This window comes from Lissotriton vulgaris, chromosome 6 (genome assembly GCF_964263255.1).
Source record: "Lissotriton vulgaris chromosome 6, aLisVul1.2, whole genome shotgun sequence".
NCBI classification, from domain to species: domain Eukaryota; kingdom Metazoa; phylum Chordata; class Amphibia; order Caudata; family Salamandridae; genus Lissotriton; species Lissotriton vulgaris.
In genome coordinates, this window is record NC_141694.1 from 380,175,811 (window position 1) to 380,186,997 (window position 11,187).

At 47.7% G+C, this 11,187-nt stretch overlaps 1 protein-coding gene across 1 annotated transcript; it reads left to right on the forward strand.

Annotated features, from left to right (window-relative positions):
- Positions 1 to 1,092: 1,092 nt before the first annotated feature.
- On the forward strand, positions 1,093 to 7,006 carry FAM110C (family with sequence similarity 110 member C). Its single transcript, XM_086926399.1, has one exon. The coding sequence runs from the start codon at positions 1,297 to 1,299 to the stop codon at positions 2,236 to 2,238; it is 942 nt and encodes a 313-aa protein (XP_086782525.1). The 5' UTR covers positions 1,093 to 1,296; the 3' UTR covers positions 2,239 to 7,006.
- The last annotated feature ends 4,181 nt before the right edge of the window (positions 7,007 to 11,187 follow it).

Consider the following 11,187-nt stretch of genomic DNA (forward strand, 5'->3'; position numbering starts at 1 on the left):
AGCATTACGTAGAGCAGGTCTGGAATTGTCAAAGAGATCATCGCCTTGTGAGTAATAATGAGGGTATGGAACCTTATCTATTTTTAATGTATAATTCGCAGGATCGGTTTTTAATGTGTCGTTTTAGGCTCAATTTGTTGCTGAACACGTTGTCTTATCCATCTGGTTTTACGCTAACAATTGAGCAGAAGGGTGCCTGGGCTACGACAATAGGTCTCCGCAGGACACCCTTCATTTTGTACTTTTGTGTCTTTTTTTATAAAATGCCCCGGCGAAAATTTTTGGTGGCTATCCTGAAAGAGGCAAAGTTCCGGCATGCCAAAACTGCTTTACTTTTCTTACAAAGAGCAAATGATATGCGAACACTATGCTCCATGATGAATTTTTTAAAGTGGCAGTAAGGTTAAGAATCACCAGAGAATAGTGTCAAGGAATGATTGTATATTATAATTTGCTGCATAATATTGTACCCTGGTTTTTAATAAGAGTCTAGATTTGTTATTTAATGAAGTTTGTATTGTATATATGTACTTTTATGATGATTTTTAATCGTCGAATAAAGATTTTCTGACTCTGAAATGGGTGAGTCACGGTGGAAAGAAGTTTCACGACCACCACTAAAAATACTTCGCGGAAGAAACCTTGAGAAGTATAGTAGCAGATTACTGGTACCATAGTGCACACCGTGAATGGTCAATAAGTCTTTATTATAAACTAACATTGTTTTACACAAAACAACAATGTGCACATTATCAAGAAACGACACTACCATGCTACATCGAACTCGCTTGGAAGGAAGTCGTTGCTGAAAAAAGATATACCCTTGAAAGGGTGTGCACGCTAGCGTGCCCTGCCCGGAGACAAGCTGCTCTTATCGTGGCTGCTAACCTGCTGCCAGCAGACCGTGGCGCGGGAGGCGGGCAGAGCTGATGACCTGAGCTAAACAAACACCCCTAGTGCTCTCCCTGCCTTGGCTGCACGACTCTAGTCTGAGCCCGCCCACACTCACCGCTGCCCAGGGCACGGCCGCTACTGATTGGCTTCGTTCATCTGTCAAGAGGCGGGCCCTGCTGCAAGGTGTGCTGCGGAGCAGCGAGGTGCGCAGCCACAAGTGTCAGCGGGCGGCAGTGCTGAAGGGTCGTAAAAAGTGCATCTGTGTAGTTACCAACCCAGATTGAAGCAGCTGCTCGAGTAGGGTTGGCACGACAGCCCTCGATCCCAGACGCTGCACACCAGGAAGAAGCGCACCTGGCTTGGAGAGGCTGCACACCCTCGGCCGCTACACTCGGCACGGACATGCCCACGGAGGTGGCTCCCGCCGGCCGGGGGCATCCTTTCCCCGAATTTCGCACCTCGCCCGCGGTGCGGGTGCTGCACCGGGGTCCAGACTACCTGCGGCGGCAGATGGAGGGCGGCGGCAGCGGCCGGGTGAGCGCCGTGGAGCGGCTGGCAGCGGACCGGCTCAAGTACGTGAAGAGCCCGCAGGCTGCGGCGGGCACCGGGGGCGGCACGCTCAGTTCGGCCTCGGGGAGCAGCAGTGAGGGGTGCTCGGCGCAGAGCGGGGCCCGGGAAGCACAGCACGAGAACCAGGAGCCCGGCAGCACGGGAGAGGGCGGCATCCCCCGGCGCAGCAGCTCCAAGCGGCAGACACGACCCGACTCCCTGCTCATCTACCGCCAGAAACCCAAGGGCGAGGGTGGCAAGGACCCCTCCCGGGGCGGCTTCGTGCGCAGGCTATTCCAGGGCTCTGGGAAGGACAAGGGGACCTCGTCCGACGCCCCCAAGACTCTCACCCACAGGGAAGGCATCGAAGCGGGTGCCAGGGTCCCCGGCACCGACCCCCCTGCAAAGAGCTCCCTCCTGCCGCCGGACTCCCCCCGGAGGGGCGCGGGCGTGCACCGGTCTCAGTCCGACATCAGTTCGCGCTACTCCAAGTCCTTCTCGGAGTTCGACACCTTCTTCCGCTACTGCGGCCTGGAGCCAGAGGTCATCGAGGCGCTAGGCCGGGAGCGCTTCACAGCCGAACTGCCCGCAGCCAGGGTGCGCAGCGTCAGCATGGCCACCTCAGACAGCGGCTTCAGTCGGCACAGCGGCGGCGAGCAGGGGCTGCAGGAAGACGAGGTGCACGGGCAGCCGCACAGCGGGCCCTCGGTCATCGAGCGCAACGCGCGCATCATCAAGTGGCTGTACGGCTGCAGGGCGGCGCGCGAGGACCGGGGGGCCCGGGAGCTGGTTTGAGAGCGCCGGGTGGACTTGAACTGTTGTGCTTGGCCCGGTCATCCCTGGGTGCAGTCATTGCATCTGTGCGTGAACGTGGCATTGACACTGCGTGTCCATTGCACGCATACTCACTAACCTGGCTCTGTGGAATTGGTGCTCTGGGACCACTGCTTGCACACCCACAGACCTGGCACTGCGGCGGGGTGACTGCCTTCTACGAACCTGGCACAGCGGTGTCACCTGTGCATGCATAGGAACTAGTCACTGACGAGCCACTATATGCACACCCACGAACCTAGCGCTCTGGGATTGATGATGCTGGAGACCACTACCTGCACGGCTATAGAACTGGCACTACGGAGTCGCTGCCTTCTACGAACCCGACACAATTCTGTCGCCTTGTGCATCCTCTCGACCGTGACACTGCGGGGGCCTCTATGTGCACACCTATAGACCTGGTGCTGGGAGCTACTGCCTTCATACTCGTGGACCTGCCACAGGAGTTGCACCTCGTGAATCTAACTAACGTGGCACTGCGCTGCCGCCTTGTGCATACCTATGAACCTGGCACACCCAAGAAATTGAATCAGATGGGCCCCACTGTGCATATCCGAACACAAGGTGCCGAGGGTGGTCCATTTCAGTGAACCCATTGTCAAATTGAGGCCACCACGTGCGGAGACCCGAACTCCATTACATACCCTACCTACTCTTACATTGAACACAGTCACATCACTGCAAACCCCCCTAACGGATTCTTGATGGAAAGTAACTCAATTGGAGACCCCCTCCTCCCCCATGTACATAACGACTCATTATGTCTCTCACCACCCTCGTGTACCATGAAAACCATCTGGATCTGTTTGTTACACAGGCCTGTGACTGGTATCTTTTAAGGCTGCATACTGTGTATGTGTTTTATTTATGTAAATATACGGTGTATTGCCCCGTACCTGGATATCTGTGTGTTTAGGTATAGCCCCAGATGAAATAATGGCAATGTTGTTGTTGCTAGTATCGTAAAATTTACATACTGTCTTGAAATGGGTTAAAACGTTTTTTATTTGTAAGCAATAAATGTTTACTTTCCTGAAGCGTATAGCTTGTTGTGAATGGACGGGCCCAGTGCACATGGAAGTGGACAATATGGGTATCCTAACGATCCTCTTAAAATGACTACTTCAGAGGCCAGCTAATTTCACACATTTTTAACGACTGCTTCCTAAATGTAGGGGTCGACAAAGGTGACATTTAAAACAAAATGGTGTAGCATGTCGAACAAATAGTAATACACGCGATTTATGCTAGGCCATCCAGTTGCAACCACTGTCGTCTCTGTGGCTACTTTTTAAAAGTTCATGGTTCATGTTGCTTTAGATTACTCTCAATGTTTAGCCTCGGTTTGATGTCAGTTCAGGGTATGGTTCATTATTTTTTTTGCTTTACCAGCTTTTCAGTATTTTTCCTTTGGGGCCCTGCAGTGCTGGCATATGATTAAGGCATACTGGCTTGTCTTCAGTCTGCATGACAGGGCACCCCCTCCCTTACGTTTGTAGTAATAGACAGCATGTGGTGAATGTCAGACGGGAGGTCAGCTAATGGGGCGCCTGCCCACTTCTTGCTCTGTGCATGCTCCGGGTGTTTGATACTAAGCTCGACTCCCCCACCCCTCCCGTCCCCGTGGTTCTCTCTGAATACAGTGGGTGGGATTGTGAAACTGTTTACGGTGTTCCCCACTTACAATCCCTACCCACATTCTCTCCTAATGTCAGTTTTCCATGACTGTTGTCGGCCCCTAAAAAATCATTTTCTTTTCACCCAAAAAACACAGGCAAGTCATCACGGTAGTATTGAAGCGGTCATTTCCGGTGCTTTGGGGGTGCTGAAGCTGCGCAGCCGCAGTGCAACCTCTGTCAACTGGGCCCGCGCCTTCTAGGGCTCGGCACCCTTAGTTTGCATTAAACGGAGAGTGTGTGTTGGATTGTTGGGACCTGATGTTCGTGGTCGTCTTGTTCTTACCCCCCTCCCCTCCCCCACTACAACTTCGCAATTTAAGCATGCAAACTGTATTTCCTGCCTCTCGGAAGCCCGGCGAGGACCCACAGAGAAGGCGGCCGTTGTACGTTTGTACCTTAAAAGTCATCGTGTGAGGGGCAGGGATCCACTCGGGTTTGCACTTTGTTGCCTTTGAAAAGAAACGCTGTCACCACAGAACCTCCGGTGTCTCTCTTTTGATTCAAGCCGCTATAAAGACCTCCTGCCTGTGTTTGTCAATTAAGAGAGCGTGTTATCACGTCGGTCATATGCAGATTCACGCACATTGTAGCCCTTTGTTCAGCAAGGCAAGGCATTTCCAAGTACATTTATGTAGACCATTTTCGTCGGCGAAGGAGGCGGGGGGGGGGGGGTGGAAGGAGGGGGGGGGGGGGGGGTAGGAATCTATACAACACCCAGTACTGTCGCAAACGCATCGCCAGTGCAAGCGCCTGATACCTGAAGCGACAGGTGAAGGTACGATTTTGAAAGCTTCCTTTCAGGACTATCCCATGCGAAAAGAGGCCTTTTTCAAAGGCCCTACAGAAGGCACTGATTAAATGAACAGGTTTTCTGTGCCCTGGGGAAGATGATTCTAGCAGACAGTATCCACGCCCCACCCCTGCCCCTTGTAGACATTCCTGATCTCCTCTTGTGCGTACACCACATACTGCCTCGTTAACCATTGCCCGCCTTGGGGACACTTGCACAACAAGGCGTTATGTATCATCACTGCGCTTGTTCGGAGTCTGTGGCCTGCCTCAGAAGTGTAGCGCTACATTCTGAGGTTTTCATTTTCTTTACTGAAACTATCATTTTCCGCATTCGATTCTTTGACCCAAAGAGAACGCCCCCCCCCCCCCACACACACACACACCCAGAGTGCAGCGCTTTAGTTCAGTGTAACATTTGTACATCTCTTGTCCTCGTCAAACGATGGTCGTAAAACAGTGGTAGTAACTTTCTGGGCCATTAGCCCCCAGAAGCCTTCACAGCAGACTTGCAGCCGCACGACGTGGCCGACGTGCTGCTGACAGAAGTAATTGAGGCAATCTGTGGAGGCAAGCTGCCTGCAGGCCTGGGCTCTGTTTCTACAAAGCCCGGCAAAACGTATTCCACAATGCACACTTATCCGGATCACAGGTCACCCTGTGTGTTGTGTAAACACCAGCAAACGCTCCTCTGCTGCTAACGCGACAGATGCAGAGCGCCTGGCCCAAACTGCAGTAAATCTTCCGTTTTGTACAGCCTTTAACACGACTCACCACCGGGAAATACAGACATACATGTCAAACTCGATAGAGTGGCCGAATGATTATTCATTTGGATAACCATTTGCACATATATAATTAAAATTTCAGTTTTCACTCAGTTAATTAAAATGTCTTCTCTACAATTGTAAAATTCGTGTCTGCCGGATTGGTTCCTCCATTTTCTCTGTGGCAGAATGCTGAGCTGTCCTTCTGTTTCATGTTTACTCTTTAGGGGGATCCTAAATGCGTGCCCCGAGGTGTGATTCCCTGCCCTTTCGCGTGATAATTAAATAGCAGAGTCCTCAGGCCATGGGAAAGTTCAGAGAAGCCCCACTGCAGCGTGCCAGGCGCCAAATAGTCATCTGTTTATTTTTAACGTCTCTGGAGTGTGTTAGATGGGAGCATGTGGCCGTCTCTCTCTCCTAAACACAAGCTAAATACAGGCCTATGCCATTTAGACCATATATCGCACCTATGCTCACAGGACCAGCTTACAGGCGAGTGTAAGTTTGCTCTAGAGAGCCAAAAGTAGAATTTTAAGCACAACGAGCATGCCCGGACAGGGCTAACCCGCCATTTTCCTGAAAAAAATGAGTGCTCCTTTACCAGGAATACTTTACTGTTTGGAGTCGACTAGGTTAAGGGTCTTATATTTGTGGTTATTTAGTAGTGGACATAGAAAATAACTTTCAAGGCGATAGATACGAAGCGTTTCCAGTTATAGGTTGATATCTTTATGGAAGGCGCATTTTATTATATATTAAGTTACTTCTGTTTATTTTAGCGTTACCCAAACATATTCTCAATATGCAATATTATGAAATGGCGCCCACACTAGACCAAAGTAGAGGCTCACCTATTCAGATATAAACCTCGCATACAGAAATAAGTGCCCGCTAATGAAAGCATGTGGTTTTTAAGATACGTTATTAGTCTACAAAGTGCTTTGCATCTTAACTGGGGTAAAAGGCGCTACATAAATTCTTCAATCCAATACATGAATATATTTTCACTTGCTTCCAATTTTATTGCCGTTTTTTTTACTTCAACTGTGATTAGTAAGACACTGTTATTAAGTTGAATATATGTATATATATATATATATAAGAGAACCACCGTCTGTAAATATTTTAGATTGTACGTTTTATACGAAATAGCCCACTCTTTCTATGCTCATTTGAATCACATTGGCTAACAGTCCTGCTGCACTCCAGGGTTACTGTATAACCAGTTTGGCAAATCATGTTATGGCTGTGAAAAGAGGCAGTGTCCCATATTTCATCACTTAATACAGAGAAAGGGCAAAGTCCTGGTCTCGGCGCCGATGACGTCACACACCTCTTTCCAGCACAGGCCTCCATTGTACAGTATCTGTAACTTGTAAATACGAGTGCACAAGCGTGTAGTGCGAATGTTTTGTAAGCAGATTTATATTGTACATTAACCAGAGGAAAGATGTATTTTGGTTTTAAATAAAATATGCTGCTGTTAATGCTCGAGTTTCCGATTGACAAACCTCTGCTTCGTTTGGCACACGCTGGCTTTTACTACTGACACGCTGGTTTGTTTATTATCGTTATTCATCGTGTTGATCTGGGTAAGGCCCGAAGCCGGAAGTGGTAATGTCTTAAGTGGTTTCCTACTGACCTGGCTACAGGACTGAAAACCAGAAGCAGGGACGTTCCGCAGAGCTGTTGTTTGTCCTATTTGTTTCGATCTGCAGATAATGTTTGCAGTGACTTGGAAAGGTTGGCGTAGACCCTGGTGCAAGCAGAGCAACTTGCCCCAGCCCCTTCCTCTGGGTAGTGACACAAAGCACCAATTGGAGTCCTGTGGGTCCTCAATGTCTCTAGGCCCATGTGTCACTGCACCTGCTGCCCTGTTGACAGCTAAGCCTCTGAATGCTTACTGATGGTAGACACACCGGATGAGTCCAAAGGAAGACGGCTAAACATCTTGCTAGTTATTCTCAAGGTGACTGAAAACAACACAACCATTTGCACAGTCAGACATAACTGAGTGGGTGGGAATTGTGTGCTTGTAATTACAACCGCCACACACAGCTTGTTTCTAAAGACCCATGGGGCACTGTGTTGTATGTTGATGCAGAGCAGGCAGTGTGGCATGCCTCTGTTATCTGATTTTAGGACATTCACGCTTTACTAAGTGCAATCTGTTTTCATTTACCTGGAGGCAAGGTGGGCAGAAACATGCCTAGGAGTCCTCTCCAATGGTGTTGTGTTGTCGTGGTAAGTATTTCCCCATTTCAGGTTGCTATTGGTTTGTATAGTGAGGATGGGTAGGTGTTTTTGGAATGGGCACATGCAAATAATTCGTGGGAAGATACTCTTTGCTCCTAAATTGAAAACGATGTTGATCAGCACTATGTCCTTCACCCCTGTTGTGAAAGGTACAACGAAGATCACTTTTGGAAGACTTAATAATTGTTTTGTTGATCGCAATTTTAATGGTTCAAACATTTGTTACCTGCTACTTAATCAAATGGAAGGTGACCCAGCCTGTGTCTGAGGATATTAACACATTGTTATGCCGTGTTCAGAAGCACATTATTAATCAATTATTTCTCTTACCATGGGCCAAAAAAATTGAGTAATGCCATGCTTCTATTGTCGCACTCACCAGTATGTTTAGCTCTCAGTTCACTACTCCTGATCATCTTATATATGATATATTTTTTAAGCTGTTTCCCTATTCTGTCTGGTTGGAACTATCCCACACTCTCAAATCTTCTCGTCCATGGTGCATTAAATCCATCTGGTCAACTTGTGAGCTTTCCAAGTGAGATAACCTTGCACACCTTACCTTCCATCTCTTAAGCAATTCAGTAATGGCGCCCTGGGCTGTTGGACTTGTTTATTAACACTTGTATAAAGACTGCAACCTGCCATTAGTGTGGCATCACATCACTTTTATTAGTCTGATATATGACTTTCCAAACGTTTCTGCAGAATGCTGAACTCTAATTAGGTTTTATGGAGGGGTTCGATCAGTAGGTCAAGGTGTAGGTCTCTTGTAGCATTAATTCACAGTTTGATTGGGTATTAACGAGTATTTGCAACAGGTGGTATTTTGGTTTAAGTCTCAAACTTGAGTTCACCTTTAAATTTCAGTCCCTGATAATCCACCAATCCTCATCACAGATGTTGGAAACATTTCATAGCCATCCCCTGGATCCCATCCACAGTACGTTTACAACAAGGATGTGATTGTGATTAAAAAAACCTATAGCCTCTTTGTTTTCCAAATAGGTGCTTCCTCATAGAGGAAATGTACACTAGACTCCAGTTCATTGGTACAACATGCTAGGTGCCATTTTGACCTATATCCCTTTCCTTTCCCTATTCCCACAATAGTGACCTCCCAAAGGCTGATTGAACTTGGGGGGAGAGAATGAGCCCTGCCCTTTGTAACGTGTAAGGTACCTGTTTTTTCCAGTAAGCAAATGAGGGGTTCCATGATTCATGTCCAGTTATAGCCACAGCCTGAGGTGTCATAATCAGTCTAATAAAGGCCATCTGCCAGACAGAACCAACTGTGTGATGAGTGTTGCACAAGATCTATTAATCTTCAATATATCCATATACTTTTGAGGTCTTGCCTGCAGGTATCTTGGGCTTCCTGTTGTAGAAAGACCTAGTATGTACGTTATCAAGACTGCAAGTGGGCTTTGGACCAGTCATTGCTTATCATTGGTTAGCTGTCTTATCAATCTTATTCCCTTCCTTCTTCTTCAATGACGTTCCTTCCCCTTCATGTGTTTCTCTTTCTCCTGGATCATGCTTCCACTAGTTTCCTTTTAAAGAAACTAGTTTTTTATTTTCTTAAGCACTCCATGGGAGGGTATGTGTTTTGTGTACCTGTCTTGATTTAAATTTGTCCCATTTCAATTGTCTGTTTTGCTACTCCTAACTTCCTCGGTTGTCCTCCCACTCCACTCTGCTCTTCCATTGCTTTCCACCCACTCACCAGTCCCCTTGTTACTCTGAAACCCCCCTAGTTCTTTGGTTGATATTGCCCCAACCACCAATTCCTCTGTTACTTTGTCACACCTCTCTGCTCGTCCATAGTTTTTCTGCCACCCCAGTTTCTTGCCATAGCTCCCATGTGTGTTGCTGCCTCTGTTGCTCTACAAACCCTTGTGCCCACTGCCCCCTCTACTTCCTTGGGTGCTTTCTGCACAGGAAACAGCATTTACTATGTAGGCAGAGCCACGCGTGCTGTTTCAACACAAGCGGAACAGCGCTTGCCCGAACCACACATATGCGTGATTAAGGCAGTCAGCACTCCAGATGTAGAGCAGATGAGCTGAAAGAGGAACAGGAAGGATTGTGACAGGAAAGACCAGGATGTGGCTTGGTAATGGGGCTGGGGCCGGGTTTTAGGGGGGGGGGGGTTGTAGTATTTGGAGCTGGAGACTGGTTATGGGGCTCATGGCGAGGGAGTCGAAGTAGATTTTTGGGGTGGGAGCCGGGTTTTAGGGCTCAGGGCGGAGGCAGTTTTCAGGGCTGGGGTCAGTTATAGGACTCAGGCCAATGTTTTTTTTGGGGCAGGGGCCGTGTTTTGGGGGTCGGATCGTTTTCAAGGCTGGGGCGAGGTGGATTACAGGGCTGGGGTATCAGGTTTTAGGGTCCAGGAAGGGGGGGTCGTGGTGTGAAATTTACCTCGCATATCCCTTTACCAATCATGCATTTGCAACGAAATTCATTGTAAAGGCATGCATGTTAAAGACTCAGTCGTGGTTCAGACCCGGTACTTAATTTGAGCTGGTGGTTTTCGGTGCTCAGCACCAGCAATTAATCATCAGCACAGGCGCTTTTAATGAGCAATAGTTAAGGACACTTTAATTTGCAGGGAGATTAAGCAATTTGCCCAGTATCACAAGATGTTGAGTCGCTGCCTAATCAGCAACTCTGGCAATTACGCCACATCCTCTCCCTCTTTCATAGTTATTAGTTGGCTCTATTTTAGGCGGCTCTAACAGGAGAAATGGGCTGATGCAAGCTTCCTCCTGACGAGAGCCCGGGCACTTTTTTTTTTATTTTTTTTACAAATTAGCAACTTTTCAGAACAGGTTGTTTAGGCGCGCTTTGTTACGCATGCATGGCTGTATCATACAACCCTCCAAACTCTCCCTGCACTTCCATTGCTTTTCATCTTCCACCAGTTTATCTATTGCTCTGCCATCCTTGCATACTCTTTCATTGCTTTCCATGCCCCACAGTTACTTCATTGCTCTGGTCTACTTCATACTCCTCTGCTGTTTTTGTTCTTGCAGCTCCTCTCGGTTGCTCCTCGCTCCTTTCCATTTTTTATTTTAATAGAAATGTGTTTTTATTGCAAATGGCCTGGAGGTGCACTCTGCTATTAGATCGCCCATTCCATTATTTTTACACTCCTACACTTACTTTTTATTTAATTTAATCTACTATTTGAAAATGGCCATCAGCAAAACCTAACTTAATGGACAAAATGGCCACCCATGCCTTATGACGCATGGCATTTATTGTGACATCATTATACATGTAAAATCAACTGTCTTATAATGCTTTTTTTTTTTACAGAAAACCTTTTCCATAAACTGCGTAAGGGCAGTATAGAAGCAGTATACCGAACTGCTGGGCATGTGGTTTGCTCATAATAGCAAAACATTTCAAGATGG

Excerpts from the sequence above, each read along its gene's own strand:
- FAM110C (XM_086926399.1), top strand. The coding sequence starts at position 1,297 with ATGCCCACGGAGGTGGCTCCCGCCGGCCGGGGGCATCCTTTCCCCGAA.